The sequence below is a fragment of the Nelumbo nucifera genome, chromosome 3, assembly GCF_055504915.1.
Source record: "Nelumbo nucifera cultivar China Antique chromosome 3, China Antique-T2T, whole genome shotgun sequence".
NCBI lineage: Eukaryota > Viridiplantae > Streptophyta > Magnoliopsida > Proteales > Nelumbonaceae > Nelumbo > Nelumbo nucifera.
The window spans coordinates 100,196,376-100,217,118 of NC_142651.1; the positions used below are offsets into that span (position 1 = coordinate 100,196,376).

Consider the following 20,743-nt stretch of genomic DNA (forward strand, 5'->3'; position numbering starts at 1 on the left):
CAAGCAAAAATGGTAAAGCCCACTCTTGCGATTTTGCATTTCATTATGTGTATCTTGCTTCTCCTTATAGACCTCTTCCATTCCCGATTTTCAAGCTTTAATGACGTCCAAAACTGCTTCAAATACATCTAACGGACTTAGTAATTGGAACCAAACTGTCAATTCATGTACCTGGTACGATGTTTCATGTATTATTCTAATTGCTTTAGAAGAATAACTCATAACAGTTCTACTATGGGTTTGGAACAACTAAGATGCAGAGAAGAAGAAGAGAAAGAGAAAGATAAAGAGAAAGAGAGATCAGAGGTTGGGAGATTTATTCAGTGGTCTAGAGGAAAAAGGAGATGTATGAACAATGTTTTCTACCCCTATTTGATATTTAAAAAAAAGTTGTCATATTCTAAAAACTATATTAAAAATATTATTTTAATTGATATTAAAGCATCAAAAATGCCCTTATCAGCCATAATCCCATTATTTTTCCGTGATACCCATCTCTTGTGGATAATTTACTACTTGGAGGAAGTTAACAATTATCCCTTCTAATAATTGCATTTTATGGATAATAATTATCCATTTTAATAAGTTTTATGTAAATGGCTTACTAGAAAACAAACGAGACCTTTTTAAAGCAAATGAAAAATGTGAAAGGAAATAGACCTAAAGTTTTTTATTTCAATAATACCCCTAAAGAATTTTCTTATTATACATGATCCACCACTTTTTCAAACAAGGTTATAATGTGGAGAGAGGGGTATATTTTTCTTAAAATATTTATTAGGGTTATTTTTGAAATAAAAATCTCATATTTTCGACTTTTCTTAAGAGGTTGTGGCTTCCTCATAAACGGTCAATTTATTTTAGTAATATATGCAAGTTAGAGGGTTGGTTTTAGTAAATATGTAGAAGAATAGGGGTCTAGAATTAATGACCCATTTTTTCACTTGCAACGTCTTTTTGAGATGCGCATTCACTCCCCCGCGCAGAATAGCAACGTTGTCGCTGATGGCACGGTGATAAAGTGCCAAGCGGGAAACAACCAAGCGCTATCCTGCGCATCATTGTACTGTAAATCCCTGCAACTGCAACAGTTGCTATCAGTTACAGCTCAAACTAAGAAGCAGTTCTCATACTAGAAAACAAATGAAATTAATTGCGTGAAGAAAATCACTCCATAGCTTCACGAGCCGAAAGACGATTTTTTAATCTTCACGAAAATTCACAAATCCACTCATAGACCGGATTACGTTGCCCTTTTTTTTTTTTCTCTTTCTGAATCTAACCTGGAAACTTCCGTGGTTTCTTAAGTCTGTTCCCTTGCAATCTCTTCTTCGCTAAAACCTTCACTCATCTCGCACCTCCCCTCGAAAGTTGAGCTTTTGGTTTTAAGAAGGAACTGACTGAACCTGCTTATTTCGTCAACTTTGTTGATTTCTGTATGGTTGCTAAGGTACTGTTTATATTTTTTCGCATTTGTTACTATTTCTGAGCTCTTATAGGTTTCTTTTTGATAATGTAGTTTCTTTTGTTGCCCGTGAAGGTTTAAAGGATAGGGTTTCTGCGCGGAGGTTTTGGTTGGACTAGCGTTCAATGATTCTGGACTGATCTATTTTGCCGTGGACTCTCGGACCGGTCAAAATGTTTGGATTCTCCCGAAGGCGGATGAAGCTTGGGAGGTGAGTTTTTTTTTTTTTTTTTTTCTTGTTTCGTTTTTGTTTTTGATCCTTTTGTTGATGATCTGGAAGAGGCGTTAGTGGAGATGAAATGCATACAATGATGCTGGAGTTTTAGGTTCAGACTTTCAAAATGTGGGAAGAAAATGAGTTATATTTGTAAACATAAAATTGAAGCTATATGGTTAAACCTTTAAGCTGCGAGGAAACTGCGTTCTAATGTTGTGCCTTAGTGCTCGAATGAGTTCCTGGAGATTAATGCTAGTCAACGGATTAGGGAACTCGAGTTTTGCGGTTACTGTTGGCGATATTTGTAGCCAGAAGAAATAGGGGTTTGGTCCATAGCTTCATAGAAACCCCTTCTTTTGTTGGTGTGGTTGTACTGTTTTGCTGTTTCTTATAGAATCAAATAATGCCATTTTAGACTTTACTGAGAGGGTGAGAGTGCATAATAACTTGCAATGGTTGAAATATCTAGCACTTTATGTTTTGTTTGAGATGTTTCTGGCATTAGAACCAATTAGTTGCATTAAATTTCACATTACTTGTCTGTGACTGTGTAAAATGCTGCTATCTATTTTTACAGGGTAGCTTCATGTAGCTGGTTCATTTTTAGTTGTAGAGGTTAAGTTCAAAAGTGTCTGATGGAGTCCTATTGATATGGTGTTCTACATTTCACTTGTAGCATTGGTACATGGCACTGGTTGAAATCCTTGCTAGGTTTTATGAGGCAAAACACCATTGAATAACTGATATAGGCTAATTGTGGTTCTTGATTTGGTTATGGTTGGGGGAGCAAGTGGTAAAGAAGACTCTATTTTGGTTATAACTGTAAAACGATGTTATTAGTCTTTCCAGATTTTAGTTCCTTGTTATTAAAAATTCTACAAAACAGTTGTAAGGCCAGAATGCTGTATGGAGCAGGGTTTGGGTAGTCAAGAAAAAACATTTTAAAAAAGTATGTGGCAGATATGCATTTGCTGAGATGGATGAGTGGAAAAACTAGAAAGGATAGGATAAGAGATGAAATCATTCAATGGAACCTAAGAGTAACTCCAATAGGAGATAAAATGAGAGAAAATAGACTAAGATGATTTGGTTATATGCATAGAAGACCATCTATTACAGTTGAATGGGCTAGAAGTAGGGGTGCTCACGGTTCGGTTAACCGAACTATGGGCCTATTTTTGAAACCGAACCGGACCTACCGGTTTCTGGAATACCGGTAACTGAAACTGAACTGAAGCCGATTGGTTTACTGGTTGACCCGTTCAGTTAACCATCGGTTCGGTTCGTTGTTTTTTCTGTTTTTTATATTTATAATATATATTATAAAAACATATAAATATATAAAAAAATAGAAATATATATGAAATATTATATTTTAAATAATAAATAATATATTATATATAATGCATATTTACCCGTTCAGTTAGCCATTGGTTCAGTTCGTTGTTTTTTCTGTTTTTTATATTTATAATATATATTATAAAAACATATAAGTATATAAAAAAATAGAAATATATATGAAATATTATATTTTAAATAATAAATAATATATTATATATAATGCATATTTATTAATTTATAATATATTGAAATTATAAAATATATATATATATATATAATATACAAAAATATATATAAAATACAAAAATATATATAAAATATATAGAAATATATGTATACCGGTCAGTTTGGTTAACCGCCAGTTTTCTATATTGTTTAACCGAAACTGAATACCTTCGGTGTTTTTAAAGTACCGAACCGACTGGTTTGGTTAACCGGATTTTGGGTTCGGTTTCAGTTGGTTTTCGGTTTGGTTCAGTTTTTTGGTTTTTCTTGCTCACCCCTTGCTAGAATGGATGGGAGTAGACGCAAAGGGACATTAGTTGAAGTGGTAAGAAATGATTTAAGCAGTCATGATTTAACAATGGATATAGCACTAAGCAAATGGAATGGTGAAATAGGATTCATGTAGCCAACCCCATATAATTGAACGAGGCTAGATGATCATTAAAAATTCTATTACATGTCTGATTGGTTATTGCTCCTGGGAACTTGGATTTTTTTTCTTTTCATTCAAAATGCATGGTTTGTGGGCTGCTTTCTGTGTATTCATACAATGATACAATTATGGCTATATATGTTTTCTTTTTTATCTTTTTTTTTTCACACACAGAACATAGAAAGTAACCAAAAAAAATTCCTCATAACTTTGAAAGGAAAGATTTAATAATTTTACAATGTGATATCTCTAATCTCATTAATATCTTGCATCAAGGTTGAAAGTCCAGCTTTCAGATTCTACTCAGGGGACTAGAAGTCCTATAAGACCAGCCAAGCGCGTCGGCCATTCAAATGTAAGACTTAAAACCTACTCGCATATGGTTTTGTACCCATAAGATGTGCATTAATTTCTAATGTTTGCAGGGAGAAAACACTGCACCTACAAGCAGTCATACTGATGAACTTAACTGCCAGTGTTCTTCTCGATCTGAAACTGATAACCGCACACCAGGAAACTCTGAGAATTGGATGGTGTTGTCAACCATAGGAGACAAACCTAAGCCTCGATTCAATGTGCTAATATTCACAACTCTTCATTCTTAGTTTGCCTTACAAAGTCTGCTGTTTAAAAAATAATTGTCTGTAAAATATTCTTCTAAAGGCTAACCTTATTTTATTTTTCTCGATATAGCATGCAGCAGCTGTAATTGGGAACAAAATGGTGGTAGTTGGTGGTGAATCAGGTCATGAATTGTTAGATGATGTCCAGGTAAAGGGATGCTATAGTTTCTTTTAGGTAGTGTGTTACATGAGAAGGGGGTTAGGTGGGTAAGGGGGGACTGCAGATCAGTTAGCCTTAACTTTCATCTAATTATTTTTCTTTTTGTTGTATGTCTCATACATTTTCTGGAACCTGCTAAGTATTTTCTTTTGGCTGCTTGTTCAGGTACTCAACTTTGAGAGATTTACCTGGACTACTGCTTCATCAAAGCTTTATCTATCACCAAGTAGTCTGCCACTGAAAATCCCTGCGTGCAAAGGTCATAGTCTGGTATAAATCTTTTAGCTTCTAACTGCTAGATTCTCATATCTTGTCCTTTCAGATCTTCCATCTCTCTCTCTCTCTCTCCCTCTCTTTAATTTCCTATGCCTTTCTATTAAATACATTCTTTAAATGTAAAATAACAAAACCTTTTCTTGTCCAGATATCAGCCTGATTAAACATACACTTTATTAATCAGCCATTGCTTAAAATTAGATGATAACTAGCCAAATTACACCACACATAATGGAATGGGTAGCTTTTATAACAGCTAGCACTGAAAATTGTGTCGGTTGCTTGCTTCAACCAGGTTTCTTGGGGTAAAAAGGTGCTTCTGATTGGTGGAAAAACTGACCCAGCAAGTGACAGAGTTTCAGGTGGTTCTTTGTATTATCACATTCGGAGGTGACTCATTTGTTTTATCTGTCCCATGCTAAATTTCATCTTTCTTTTTGGGTTTTGCAGTATGGTCTTTTGATACAGAAACAGAATGCTGGTCACTTATGGAAGCAAAAGGAGACATTCCGGTATTCAATTTAACTTAGAGGATGAGAATTTACAAAGTTTTTGTGAAATTTTTTAATCAAACAAAACTGCATGTTTTTTTTTTTTTTGATTTTTTTATTAATAACTGAAGTGAATTCCTGAGATAAAACAGAATCACAATATTAAAACAGAGCCCAAAATAGATGATTCATTCCCACCCCTTGTTTAGCCAGTGCATCAGCAAAGGAGTTAGCATCTCTTTTCACCCAATGCAGATTAACTTCTATTCCTTGTGACAACCACTTAAATCTTTTTTCACTAATACCCACCAACCAGCCTCCTCCTTTTGCAGCCAGCTTATAATCAGCTTTAAATCCCCTTCAGTTATCAGTTTATGGATATTCATTTCCTTGGCCTTTTGAACTCCTTCTGTAACCACCAAAATTTCAGCCTTCTGAGAATCACCCACGTAAATAGGGCCTGAAAAACGAGCAATAATTCTTCATCATTTTTGAAAACACCTCCAATGCATGAGGGACTCGGATTTCCTTCACTACTTCCATCAAAGTTCGGTTTTATGAATCCACTAATTGGTGGAGACTAAGAAGGCCTAATGACAGCCTTGTGGGGAGCTGAATCAGCCACTTCCTTCCACTTTCTCATCAGGTCAACAGCAGGGATATCCTCAAAACCCAATGGACCACCCTACTACTCCCTTTTTTGAAAATGTCCTCAAGTTCCTTTCTTCCCATATTATCCAACAAACTGTTGCTCTTGTACACCTCCATAATGTTCTTCCTCTCTTCTTCTAGCTAGCAAAAGTACGGGCAAAACAAGCTTTGTACATTGGGCAAGGGGTTTCACCTGCACCCAATCAAAGAGAGAAACCATACCCAAATTGAAGAAACAAAGGGATAGGAGATTAATAAGTTATATAAAGTCTCATTGTTAGCCTTACAAAGAAGACACCGATGGGGATAAGCACCAATTAGGTCCCTTTCTTTGGAGTAAATCACAAGTACTAATTCTTTCCAAATACACATTCTTGTAGAAACCTCCTATCCTATGCGGAAAAAAACTTACTCCAAACCTCTTTGACCAGAAAATCCAAACCAAGACTATCACCATACTGTATTAAGGACTAGAAAAAAGGCACAAGTGAAAGATCCCGAAGAGGAAAGAGTCCAAATGCTACTATCTCTTCTTAGAAGATCCAAGAAAACCCCTTCAAGACCTTGGAGCAATGTTAAAACACTACTTATTTTAGAGTCACACAAGCCTCTTCTTAACCCCAAGTTCCAATCAAACTCAAATCTTGAATTGGAAGGAACCACAACCAAACATGTTCCCAACAATGGTATAAATGGAATACTTATAAAAAAACAATGCTATAAGGGGAAGGGCATTGCTCTTTCAAGGATGAGTTGCCCAACCAAACATGTTCCCAGAATTTTACAAGTTGACCAAAAAAGGCATTATACCTGATGTGTTGCAGGAAAAAAACGTAGGATGGCATGAGTGGGCCTCCAAGGAGATGCTCTTGTTGCCCAAACCAAAACTCTAGCATCTCAGCCATCAGCTGCAATCCCATGAATGCTAATGATCACGTTTACCCACACTTTGTCTCTGGCAATTGGCAACCTCCATAGCCACTTACTAACCTCCATAGCCGCTTGTCTAGCAAGGCAACATTCCTCTCCTAAATATTCCCCAATTCTAAACCACCAAACTTCGTACTTCTTTTAACCACGCCCCAACTTACTTTATGGTCCTTTTTATCCTCCCTTAGCTCTTATAAGAAATCCCTCATAAACTTTTCTAGCCTTTTACTAATCTCTTTTGGAATCCTAAACACAATAGGTAATAAACTAGCAAGTTGAGTAAAGTTGACCTAAATAGTACGATCCTTCCTCCCAAAGGCAAGCAACTTCTCTTCCACGAAGCCAATCTCTTCGTAAATCTTTTATTTTTTGATGAATAATCTCATTATAAATCTTTCAATCACAGGGTTCTAGAAGTTAATACCTCTTGGGTTATCCTCCAAAGGTAGTCCCAAATAATTCATAGGCCATTGAGAAACCATACATCTGAATATTTCTCTTTCCTCCATATTCAAACCCACAATACAACTTTTATCAAAGTTGATTTTCATATTGGATATTTGTTCAAAGATGAGTACACTTAGGTGTATGATATTGATTATGCTGAGTTGTTTTCCGGTTTCCTCGATACAAAAATGAACTTTATTTGAGTCCTTTTGTTAGTTGCAAATCTGGATTGGGAATTGCACCAACTTTTATCAAAGTTGATTTTCATATTGGATATTTGTTCAACGATGAGTACACTCAGGTGTATGGTATTGATTATGTTGAGTTGTTTTCCCTGGTAGCAAAAAATGAACTTTATTTGAGTCCTTTCATTAGTTGCAAATCTGGATTGGGAATTGCACCAACTTGATATCAAAAGTGCATTCTTGAATGGTGATCTCGAAGAGGAAGTGTACATGGTTTAGCCACAGGCTTTCCATGCTAAAGGGTAGTGAAGACAAGGTGTGTAGGTTGAAGAAGTCTTTGTATGACTTAAAATAGTCCCCTAGAGCCTAGTTCAACAGATTTCATATGGTGGTTTAGAAGATAGGAGGGATTCAGGCAGTGCTAGTATGATGACACCCTTTTTTTTTAAAGAGGTTTTAGGAGTAGGACTGCCAAAGAGATGGTTTTGCATCAGAACTCAGAACCTAGTAGAACTAGTCTTGAACCGACAAGGAAAACCATGGACCTGGTACCAACCCAGACCCTATAGGGTCTGTAATTTTGGAACCAGAACCGAGCCGATCGGTTCTTGAGACAATCGGGTCGAACTTGATGGACCTGATTATAACTAGACAAAAATGAAGAGAACACCTATGCAGTCTTGTAGATGGATGGCGGGAGATGAACATACTTGTGAGGAGAAAAGTTAGAAAACAACGTTGAGAGAAGACAGACGGATAACCGACGAGAGATGAACATACCTGTGAGGAGAAAACAACGGTGAGAGAAGACAAAGGGATTGTGAGAGACAGATAGACGAATGATGAGAAATGGATGGATGATGGACGAAACCCTTAAAAAATAAGAAGACATGATGATATCAATTGGCATGACCTGTGGAGATTGGGGAGAGAACATACTAATGAGAGGAAAGCGATGACAAGAGAAGAGAGACAAACGAACAACGAGAGAGGTTAGATTGGATGGACGGACGGATGGATGAACGGTATATTCAGTTTCCAGTGATCAAGTTCACTGCTCAGTGCTCATTGGTTCAAGAAGCTGTAACTGGCAGCCCCTTCTTTTGTTATTGCAATGGAGAAGAAAAGAAATGCTCATTAGTTGAAACCCTACCGAAATGACCATTTTGGACATATCATACTTAAATACTACATCATATGTAATCTATTAAAATTATTAAATACTATATATATTTAATATATAATTACTATATGCCTTAGGGCGGGTCCTAATCAGTTCAGGATAGGGTGGACCCGGTATCGACCTGATAATAATCGGGACAAGAAATTAGGTTTTGGAACCGACCCATTGGGACAAATGTTGGAACCAGAATTGATCTTATTGGGGTCCATTGGGTCTGTTGGGTGATCGGGTCAGACTCGACTGATTGACAACCCTAGGGAGAAGGTGGTTGTGTTGATAGTATATGTGGATGACATCATCATCATTTATCACGAGAAATTGGAGTTTTGAAATACAAAAATTAAAAGAAATTTTGGCTACCCAATTTAAAATGGAGTTGAGGTTGCTCGTTCACAAAAGGGTATCTTTGTTTCTTAAAGGAAGTACATCCTAGGTCTCCTACAAAATACAGACAAACTTGGTGCAAAGCCTACTAATACCCCTATTGATATCAGTCATAGATTGCGTGATTGTGGTGGAGAACCTGTGAAGGATGTGAGACAGTTTCAAAGGTTAGTAGGAAGATTGCTTGTCTCTAACATGCCTTGATATTGCTTATGCTATCAGGGTTTTTAGTTAGTTCATGCATTCACCTAAGGTGTACCACACTTGAGTACTTAGATACTTGAAGAAGTATCTGCCTAGGAACCGGGTTCTTTTTAGAAAGCATGGTCACCAGTCACCTAAAAGTGGAGGCGTATAAAGATACTGGCTGGGAAGGTACAGTGGATGACAGGCAGTCCACCAATTGTAGTGGCTAGAGGCAAAGTGTAGTGGCAAGGTCAAGTGCTGAAGCTGAACATAAGGCTATGGCACATGGGGTTGCTGAAGTGCTTTGGATAAAGAACTTATTGGGAGAGTTAGGGTTTAGTGTTGACAACCCTATGTCTCTCTATTGTGACAAGAAGGCAGCTATAAATATTGCAGCTAATCCTATCCTCCATGATAGAACAAAAGCATATTGAAGTGGACAAGCATTTTATAAGGGAGAAGCTGGAGAATGGTGAAGCGTGCACTCCTTATGTCAACTCAAAGGATCAACTTGCATATGTTTATCAAGGGGCTTTAGTATTTGCAGCACAATGAGCTTTGTGACAAGTCAGACATACACAACCCAACTTGAGGGGGAGTATTGTTAATTGACTGTTAGTTCTTTTAGTTACTTAGGTTGTACCACAGGGGTTTTCTTTACTTAGCTTTGTGACAAGTGTCCTTTCTATTCTTTACTGTTTCTGGATAGAAAACACTTTGTTTCTGCAAATATGGTCTCTTTCTCATTGAACAAAACATAGTTCCTTGTACTTTTTTTTTTCATTTTTCTGTCTCTTGCAAATATTCTAATACTGAAATATCATTGCCTTCTCTACTTATAAAGTAGTTTTTTGGCATGCAATTTCTCTTTTGCTCTATTAAATACTTATTTTATTGCAATGTTTTGTTTCAAATATGAGTCCAACTTGGGTGTATTTCAAATGTTTTCTGCATGTTAAATAAAAAAATCAACCAATCATGTTAAAGACATCACATGGTCTATTTACTTTTCATTGTTTCATGTTACAGAAGGCATACTTACCGTTTTAAGACTTTTAAGAATGTCAAGATGTCAGTGATGTGTCACTTTATCACTGGTGTGTTCATGTTTGTGTTATATTACAACAATTTCCATAGAATACACCATAGATTTTGCCTTCAAATATTTGCAATTATCACATTTAAAATGATTGCCTTTTCAATATGAAATTCATTGTTTTTTAGTAAAGTGTATTGCTATTTTTCAATTTTTTTTTTCATGTAAAGTTCTATCTTGTAGATGGGTATCTACGTGATTACATGCTTCATTGTTGCCTAGAATCATATATATGCACCTTGAAACTAAACTAAATATGTTGATATTTAAAGTCACTAATGATCTACATGTTCAAAATTTCAATACAGTAGGGCGTATCGTATCGTATTGGCAGCTTATTATTATTATTTTTTTGTGGCAGTTCATCAAAACACCTTTTTCAATTCATATTCAAAAAGCTGTTTTTTATATATGTTAAATACCATTAATATTGACTCCCTGTGAAAGCATGAGAGTAGAAAAATTAAATAAAAAAGTTTTCATTCACCTGAAAACTTGCGTGGGGATGACCACTGTAGGAGAAGGAAGATGCTTAGCATGAAAGGGTCTGGCTTTATTTTGAATTCCTAAAAGCCTTTACATGTTTTCTACATCCCCCCTGCAGTCCTGCACACACACACGCCTACCCCAGTAATATTCACTTCTCATGTTCTTCATCTAAGAAAAGAAGAGGCTACCCCATTGCCCTGTTTGTATGCCCTCTAAGGCTTTCAATTATCTTGATCTCTATTGTATTCTACAAAGCAATTTCTTTTGTGGCTCCCTATTTAAACTCTTAAAAAGACATCATCTTTGACTTGCTGTAATTCCTAGCATTAGTTTGTGAGGAAAATACAAAAAGGATGAAGGTACATGTATTCCTTTTATGTATTTCCTGCATATGAAGTGACCAAATATGTGATTCAGTGCATAGTTTCTGATAGTTTTTGATATTTCCCACATGTAGACTGATCTTACTTTTTCATGACATCATGATGGGTGACATTATCATTGTTGAGTTCACACGTTTTGGCAATGTGTCATTGCTGGGCGAAGAACATATGTCAATCCTCAATACCATGATATGTTGGTTCTCTCTGATCTTACTGTATGTAGAACCATGTAGCTTCATTGATTGAAGATTGAAAGTAAAGGGTCTGTAACATTTTGATATTGAAAGATGGCAGTTAAAATTGACATGCAATGTAGGTTGCTCGTAGTGGGCATACTGTGGTCAGAGCAGGTTCTGTATTGATCCTGTTTGGGGGTGAAGATTCCAAAAGAAGGAAATTGAATGATCTTCATATGTTTGATCTAAAGTCTCTGATGTGGCTCCCGCTTCATTGCACGTAAGTATCTCTCATTATATGATATGAATCGCTTGCTACTGGTTTCCATAAAAAGCCCCCCTTGAAGTGCTTGCAGAGGGATGTATCTTCTGTGTTGGTCAAATTGGAGCTTCCCATTACCTTTTTGAGTATCATTTTCAGTTTTGTTTCATGTTTAAATATAATACAAAAAATACTATTTGTGCTGTTTAACTATGGAACTCTTATGCGTATGCAGAGGAACAGGACCATCTGCAAGATCCAATCATGTGGCTGCTCTTTATGATGACAGAATCCTCTACATTTTTGGAGGGTCATCAAAATCTAGTACTCTGAATGACTTGTACTCGCTTGATTTTGAAACAGTATGTTTACTTGAGCAGTTTTTGCTTTTGATTTTCTTGACAAGATTGTCTTTCACAATCATATGGCATTTCTTTTAACAGCTGATAAAGTGGATCTTGGTCTGTTACAAGATTCTAATATAGTAGTTTTAATTTTGCCAGATGATATGGTCAAGGATTAAACTTCGAGGTTTCCACCCATCACCTAGAGCTGGTTGCTGTGGAGTTTTATGTGGAACTAACTGGTATATCGCTGGGGGTGGAAGCAGGAAAAAACGTATGCATCAAAACTGAAGGCATATTATAGACTTATGTTTGCTTGCCATGAGTTAATCATTTGTGGTTTCTCTGTCTGTTTATTGAGGAATGTTAGTAAAGAGTAAGTTTTTGCAACTTTGTCCTGTAGCAAGGCAGGACCCATGAAAAGGCATATGTCCAACTTTGTCTTGTAGAAAAGTTTTAAAGAATTGCATAAACTTGTTGTTTATTGGTATTCATCTTGTTTATTTCTGATTTTTGTGACCTTGGAGGGTTGAATCTTCTAGCTACATTGACCCTCTAATTGGTTGATGTGCCTACTTTATCACTTGGCATGTAGCCAACCCCATATAGCTTGGATAAAACTTTATTGAATTGAGTTGATTATGACTTGATGAATTGAAGAAGTATGGATGATGGAAGGATAAACTCCATCTTCCTTGTGTTAATTAGTGTTGTAAGGTGTTTTTTATTATGTGTTTCAGGTGCAGGGGAGGGGTCTTTTGTAATTTTTCTGTTCTCAGGGACCTCTCTGTAATATTTATTTTTATTAATATAAAAGAGGTCAGAGGGGTCCTTTCTCTGCACGAACTAGATTCAAAATCCTCACATCCTGCTCTCTTTTTCTCTTCTCTTCTCTTTTATTTTATTTCTTCCTCACATCCTGAGGTCAGAGGGGTCCTTTATCTGTGACAGATTACAATTAGCATCAAATTCCATTGGACTATTGACCAAATTGTCATAAGATTAGCCAAGATGCTTAGATCTTTGAAATACTTTTTCTAGTTTGCAAGATAACCTCTTAGGACATAATGAACCTCCAACCAATAAAAATAAGTGGGCCCAGGTCCTTCATCTTAAAAGTTTGACTTGGAAGCAATTTCAGACACAGTATATCAGGGAACTCTTTGTGCTAATTTGGCTTGACAGTTGATGTTAAAATGAGGAGGAAGAAGCATTTTGAGGTCATTGCTGCATGGGTTGTTGGTGTTTATTGTGCTGATGGTCAACAATCCTGAAAGTTGCTTGTCTTAACACAATAACACTATGCAGTGGCCATGGAGGTGTTATCCATGTCAACCTCTGTCAGCCTCTTACAGAGGGCCGTGAGAACAAGCAAATATCATTATGTGGTCTTCACATTACAGTGGCACAAAATGCTCTGAAAAATGGCACCAATGTCAGGTGGGGGTGTGGTGATAAAAAAATCTGTGATGACTCTCCCCTCTTGGCTTGCTGTTCACAAGGCCTTCAACCACCGGGCTATTTTGATTATGATACTTTATTTTTATAATATTCTTGGAAGGAAGAACTGACTGTCATGTTAAAATTTTAAAAGGTGTATTTCTCCTTGTATAGTTTCTGACTGTGCAGGAGCTATACATGTAAATGTTTATGAAATGATTAATACAATACATTACTCTTTCAAAAAAGGTGTTAATTCAACCAACTTGGCTATTTACCATAAAAAAAGAATAAAGAAATTTTATGTTAAATTTCATGTAAGGCTTTAAGCCCAAACTGTCCCACCCAGGTTGGGTTGGGATCATCTAAGGGGGTTTCTGGTCCATGTTTTTTCCCCTGTGGTTGTGAAGCACTAAACAGCTTTTGGGGGTTTGTTGGGCAGATTCTGTGATTCCAGGACCACAAATCCCATGGTCCTGTAATTATCTCCCCTGCTTTATGGTACTAACAAGCTTTTTTCATGTGTTATATAATAATGCCCAGGTGGCAAGTTGCTTGGCCCACAGCCACAAACTCATGCAAGCATGATACCCTCTTTTGGGTTTGCATGATTCAAAAAACTAAAAGCAATAGGCTATAGAATACCACCAAATGGGCTGCATGGTTACAAAAGCCACTTTTTTGCAACTTTGACAAAAGTGGGGCCCAGTTGTTTCAACCATACTGCAGGTTTCCTTATGAACAAACCAAATGCCACCTAAATTCAAAGTAACTTTGGGGTGATTTTCACCTATGTCATGTTAAGGAATTCTGCCTTTTTGGCTTGGCTTTGGTTGGTCATAACCGAAGTCCTCACAAGCAATGTTCAAAGTTTTGTATCGTATCAACAGCTCATTGATACGCCCTTTTAAGGCATTTTTCAGAAGTCTTATTTTAGATGTTAAATACCATTAATATCAGCCCCCTGGGAAAGTATGAGTAAAAAAATTAAAAAAAGAAAGTTTTCCATTCACCTGAAACACCTGATACGCATGTTTGTGTGTATCAGGTGTATTGATACTTTGAAACTTGCTCAGAAGAAACTGCACCTATACATACTGATAATGAATCTCTCTTTCTCTCTCTCTCTCTCTCTCTCAGGGCATGCTGAAACCTTGGTCTTTGATGTGCTAAAAGTTGAATGGTCTGTAGCTGTAGCATCACCGTCTTCTTCTGTTACTGCCAACAAAGTAAGCCATGTTGGTTGACTATTTAATGTGTTCTTTTATGATATTGTTTCTTCTATTCTTTTTCTGATGATACTACTTTGTACTTCTACTAAGTCTCAGACTACATTTCATTTTTCTATTGTACTAGTTTCTGTCTCTTTGGCTTTAGATGCTTGACTTGTGACTTCCAAGTTTCAATCCCTTTTATTTGTTTTGATTCGTGGATAGCAGAAACAATGACCTGGTGGTGTACCTATCAACTTGGTCTGTATTGCTTAAAAAATTTTAGGTCAACATAGCAGTCTTCTACCAGTTCTTAATCAAGAGGCTTACTACTGCCTATCATCCCAGGTCAATGAAGCTTCTATTTTCATTGTCAAGAAATGAGAAAGTGTTCTTTAATCAATGGGTTTCATGTCTGTACAGCATGACTATTGCAATTTTCAAATTCAGTTAGGGGAGTTTCAGATAAGTTTATTTTTGTTGGGAATTGAACTTGTAGCCTTGCATATGAAGGCCATAAAGATATCTGCCTTCGCACATTCAAGAAAGGATGTGCGTTGTCAAATATCCATATTTTATTTAGTGTCTTTTTGAAAAGATTTGAAGGAAAGTTGAAAGGGTGATAATAAAATGGGCCTCCAACAACCATTTTTGTTTTTTTCTGTTGTTTGGTCCTTGGGCCTCTCCCTCTGTAGCCTCTTTCCTATTTTTAATGATTTTCATTTTTCAAAAAGAAAGAAAAAAACAAAAAGGCTTCTGTGGATGTGCACATTGATACTTGTCTAAATAATGAGTTGAAGGTGGTAAATTCACCTCTTCCATCAGCAAGGTGAGAATGGCTTTGAATGGAGAAACTTGTGGGGCATTGGTTGAGATGAGTATTGATGTTGGGGAAGTGTGGTTTGGGCATCTGCAAAGAAGACCATCTACAGCACTTGTAAGAAGTGATCTCTTAGAAGTTTTAGGGGCTAGAAGAGATAGGGGCAGGCCAGAAAGGACTTGGGTTGAAGTAGTAAGAAAAGGACATGGGCAGGATTCAGATAACCAACCCATATAGTTGGGACAAAGCCTAGATGATGGTGATAGTAAATCCAGGCTGGGCCAGGCCTGGCTTAGATAAAAACTGTGTACAGGCTCGGAAATTTCTGTGCCAGAAATGCCTAGCAATACAAATCCAAAAAAAATAGCTGATATTCATGGCATTATTGACACATCATGAGGAAAGTATGACATCTGGCCAGAGAATTGAGGACAATTGTTACCTAAGTTCAAAGACTAGTTGGTTGATGCAATGGCCACACAAAGTGTTAACAGGAATGATTTCTTTTGCAGGAGTATCCCCAATGGTTGTATGTAACATGAAAGAAACTGGTTTAGGTAGTAAGGGCTAGCCTAAAACTTATTGGGTGCTTGGCAAATATCTATTTGTACATCATTCTTTATATCATACATTCATAAAACTTGGATTGTAAACCATTAAAAAAAATTGACATAAAGTCGGCAAGAAGTTGGGATTGTTTTTTTTTTTTTTTTGATAATTAGTTGGGATTGTTCTTTTTTGGTGGTGAAGAATTTTCGAGGACAGTATTTTTGGAATTAGAAGAAAGGGATAAAAGCATAGATTTATCAATCTAATTTGTTGATCGATATAATTTCAATTGCAATGGGGATGTTAGAAGTTTTTCATAGGGTTGCAGGTTCTGTGGTAGGTTGGAGAAGTTAAATTTAAAGGAGTCAAGAATGTATAGGATTAGGGGAAGACTGGTAGATGAGGCAAAGTGATTGCTCTTAGGTGATCACATCTTGGGAATGCTGATAACTGGTGTTGTTAGATAGTGGACAGTGCGCTTTTTCCCTTTTTCCCCTCCTTAGTTGATTTCTTATCACTTGTTCCTGTATTCTACTGTTTTCTTCTTTTAATGGAGTGGATGGTGTGCTTGAATGCAAAGGTGTTCTAATCTAACACTTCATCTGAAACTGTTTCCTTTCTTGTGGTGTTCATTTGTAGTCAGTATAGAATAAACAACATAACCAGTGAGAAACAGGAAAATTTGATCTGCAAAGTTCTAAAGCAACCAAGTTGGTTCAACTATTCTGGAGGTTGAGGTGGACTCTCAAGTAATGATTGGGTGGATGGAGATAGGGGTATAGAATAAACAACATAACCAGTGATTGGGTGTTCATTTGTAGTCAGTATAGAATAAACAACATAACCAGTGAGAAACAGGAAAATTTGATCTGCAAAGTTCTAAAGCAACCAAGTTGGTTCAACTATTCTGGAGGTTGAGGTGGACTCTCAAGTAATGATTGGGTGGATGGAGATAGAGGTGAGGACCTTTGGAGCTTTCATTGTCTGATAAAGGATGTTAGATTTTTGGCTATCAGAGTGAGTATCTTGTTCAGATGAGTATGAAGATATGCCAACTAACTGACATCTTAATTAGAGGTCTATGGTTGAGAGAACCGTACATGGTGTTGGTTCTTCTGGATTAGATTATGGAGTGTGTTGAGTTTATTTTACTATCTTTTGTTATCCTGAATTATTAAGAGATCTTGTCAATCTTGCTGTAGATTAAGAAAAATTCAAATTGCCATCTGAACATCCATAGAAGCAGCTCTATTTTTGCGTTTTTCTTATAGTTGTTATTCTAAATTTGGTTATACTTAGTTACTAACCCTTGTTTTATCATTGTTGTTCTATTGGGCATGCACATATATCTCAAAGACCTGCATTGTTTTTTTGTATTTTTTGGCATAATTGTGTTTGTATTCCTTGTACAGGGATTTAGTTTAGTTCTTGTGCAGCACAAGGAAAAGGTTTTTCTTGTTGCATTTGGGGGATCCAAAAAAGAGCCATCAAACCAGGTTGAAGAAGAAACAATCTTTTCTCATTTTCTTGCATACGTAAATTAATTTCACCGCTGATCTTATTTTTGTATTTACCACTTGCACTGTTGCACAGGTAGAAGTATTGATGATGGAAAAGAATGAAGAACACGTGGACAGGCGATCTACACCTGATAAAGGCTTAGGCCAATTTCTGTTCCAGAATTGCACAAATGCCACAGGGTTAGCTGCTCAATTTAGTGGTGTTCCTTCATGTCCAGTTGGTTCTGTTGCCAGACAAAATTTGGCGTCTGCATTGGAGCATCATGGCTCTGGCAGGAAATCTATTTCAGATTGCTTACTTGACACAAATCCTACCTCTGGCAATGTATCACTTCGTAAGCAATTTCATAACGAGGAAGAATGCAATACATCTCTTAAAATACTGAAAAATATTGAAGATGAAAATTCTTCCTCACAGGTAAATCACGTGAAGTTTGCTCCTATGATATTGCCTACTAAGTTTCTATTAACCATAACCCTTGCTATCCAAGGAAGGGCACAAAAACTATATGCTGCACTCCATGATCTTGAATCTATTGTGTTGTGTTTTTTGGTCCTAATTCTTGTGATCTGCATGAATGTTAGTATCTTTGAGTTCATTTTCTACACTGTAATTTGTATGTCGTGAATGTGTAACTAGACTAAATTTTTGGTTAAAGAGAAAGGACATAATTTAGGGGTGCAACTTGGGTTGGGGTTGTACACAGAAGTTGTTAAATTTTCAATGGGTCTGAACCTAACCTGAACCCAATATAGTTGAAATTCTTCAAGTTGGGCAACCTAGGAAATTTACTCTAAACTAGGGTTCTGTAGTGCGGAAACAATTTCCTACCCCTGTATTAAAACTCCAGTGTTTTTGACAAGCTTGACTAGGGTTAGGGGTGATCATGAGCTGGGCCGAATTCTCTGGGCCTATGATTTTTTTATAAAATACTAAATATATATAATATTTTATATTATGTCTTGTGATATATGTATAAAATTTATTTTATAAATTATTATATATAATATGTATTATATGTGCCATATTATAATACTTATATATAAAATATAAAATGAAACATAAAATAATGTATATTATATACATAAATAATATATAAATATGTGGCTGAGGCCTGACCTCAAAGTTTGTGCCCGGGCTGAGCTGAAATGATTCACCAGATGTTGGTCCCCAAACTTGATATGGTTGCTTTTGCTTGTCTATACATTCCCTATACTGTATTTCTGAGTAACCTTCAATGGGTGTGGTTGAATTGCGCACTCCTCCATGGATGGTATATTATTTTTAGACCTTATTGCCATGCCATATGATGGGGGTTATATTCTCTTGTTATTTAGAAATAATAATGATAGTCCCATGCAATGGAGCAGAGAACCAAGGTATTGGATATGGGAGTTCAGACTGATATTGCCGGACTTATGAGCTCTGCAGAGGAAACACCATTTGTCTTTGATTCTGAAAACACAAGACCCCTCCAGAAGCAAGCAAATGTAAACCTTCTCTCTGAAAGTGATGAGATTGCAATCCCAGAAACTGATGGTAAATCAGCTCCTTCAAATGTCTATCAATTGTATGATTCAAAAATTGCTGCCCTGGTAAGGAAGAATGGAATTCTAGAAGCGCAGTTGGCGGCTTCATTGGCAGGCCGTGAAGCTGCAGAGAAAAACTTATCTTCTGTCATTAAGAGTCGTCAGGACATAGAGAAAAAGCTGGCCGACACAATGAAGGAGATGGAAATGCTAAAAGAGAAACTAGCAGGTGTTGAACTTGCACAAGAAGAGGCCAACAGCCTATCAAACATTGTCCACTCAGACAATGTGCGACTTGAGCATGATGTAGCTTTCCTCAAGGCAGTTTTGGATGACACACAAAAGGTGTGATATCAATTTTATTCGTGAAATCTTTATCTAACTTAATGACTCGTGTTTTATGAAGTTAACACCTAAATAACGGCACTATTTGTTGTCATCTGGGATATGTAGGAGCTGCATTCAACCAGGGGAGTTCTTGCAGGAGAAAGAGCAAGAGCATTCCAGTTACAGGTATGCCCTCAGTTCTAGTTTATGCATATTGCATGCAAATCTATTTGATTATTGTGGTCCATTTTCCTGGCTACTGAGAAAGGTTGGTGGTGGAATGGCTCAATAATGAATGGGGTCTGATAGGCACAGCCAAGTATGTACTATGTACCAATGTCTTAATTCCTTGCACCTAAACCAAGCCAGAGTGGACCAGGCATCCATTTGTAACCCAGTGTCCAGCAATTGAGACTTTGTCTTCTTTGATTGTTATTTATTCCATAGGTATGTTAACTAGTTGATAATTTGAGGCCTTCGAATCTCAGTTGCATCCACTTTACATGTTCAGGTAGAAGTATTTCATCTCAAACAAAGATTGCAGTCTGTTGAGAACCGAGCACCGACACCCAGGAAACCATTTCACATGTAGAGTTTGGATACTGATTCTCACTTGTTCAACCTACCAAATTGCAGCCTGCTCATTTTCTATTAGCAGAACGCACATGTATATCTCCTGCATAACAATTTATCTGCATCTTCTTGTAGGGATTAACTTGTATATATGCAAAATCTTCCTTGTACTCTTTTCTGTTCATTCAGGATTTCTTTGTGAAACTTGTCTTGGTTCTCTATTTAGTCTATTTAGATCTTCCTAACTACAGAATGATGAAATTTTCGCAATATCTGGTCCTCTAGAAAAACCAAAATTACAGATTCCCACTAGGTTCCTTTTTTTTCCTCTTTCGTTTGGAGGGGGAGGCACTTAGATTGCTTGCAAGGTTACTCCAACCTGTGGATGGATGGGTAGGAGGGGATTCACAGGTTCGTTAGATAATTAGTTAGATCTTCAGCCAAAGTATGAAAACCTAGTTCAGGTTCGTTAGATAATTAGTTAGATCTTCAGCCAAAGTATGAAAACCTAGTTCAGGTGGGTCCATGGATGATAGATTAGCTACTGCTTTGTCAAATTCTGTTCCCATATGATCAGAATTTGACGGGTAAGATTCAATTCAAGTTCAAATGAACGAATTGTGGATCTAGATACATTGGATTTTACTCCATCAATTTGCAATTCTAAATAATATCCACCCAAGTAAACAATTTAGGGAAATTCAATAGTTGATTATTTGATTTCAAAATAAAAAATCTGTATCTCTAATTCTATACTACTTATGAAAGTGTGAATAGGGTGATTTTTCTGGAATTTTCATTGGACAAATTATCCCTTAAAGGCTGC

The 20,743-nt window shown here is 36.7% G+C and overlaps 1 protein-coding gene across 1 annotated transcript; it reads left to right on the forward strand.

The window, feature by feature from the left end:
- Positions 1-1,048: 1,048 nt before the first annotated feature.
- On the forward strand, positions 1,049-20,101 carry LOC104587591 (Galactose oxidase/kelch repeat superfamily protein). The gene is made up of 17 exons (XM_010245261.3): positions 1,049-1,450; positions 1,541-1,676; positions 3,958-4,036; positions 4,107-4,256; positions 4,375-4,452; positions 4,630-4,734; positions 5,036-5,102; positions 5,191-5,252; positions 11,482-11,621; positions 11,839-11,965; positions 12,107-12,221; positions 14,528-14,616; positions 17,380-17,463; positions 17,561-17,905; positions 18,859-19,362; positions 19,471-19,530; positions 19,856-20,101. Exons 2-17 carry the CDS (start codon positions 1,639-1,641, stop codon positions 19,934-19,936), a joined length of 2,124 nt encoding a protein of 707 aa, XP_010243563.1. The 5' UTR covers positions 1,049-1,450; positions 1,541-1,638; the 3' UTR covers positions 19,937-20,101.
- The last annotated feature ends 642 nt before the right edge of the window (positions 20,102-20,743 follow it).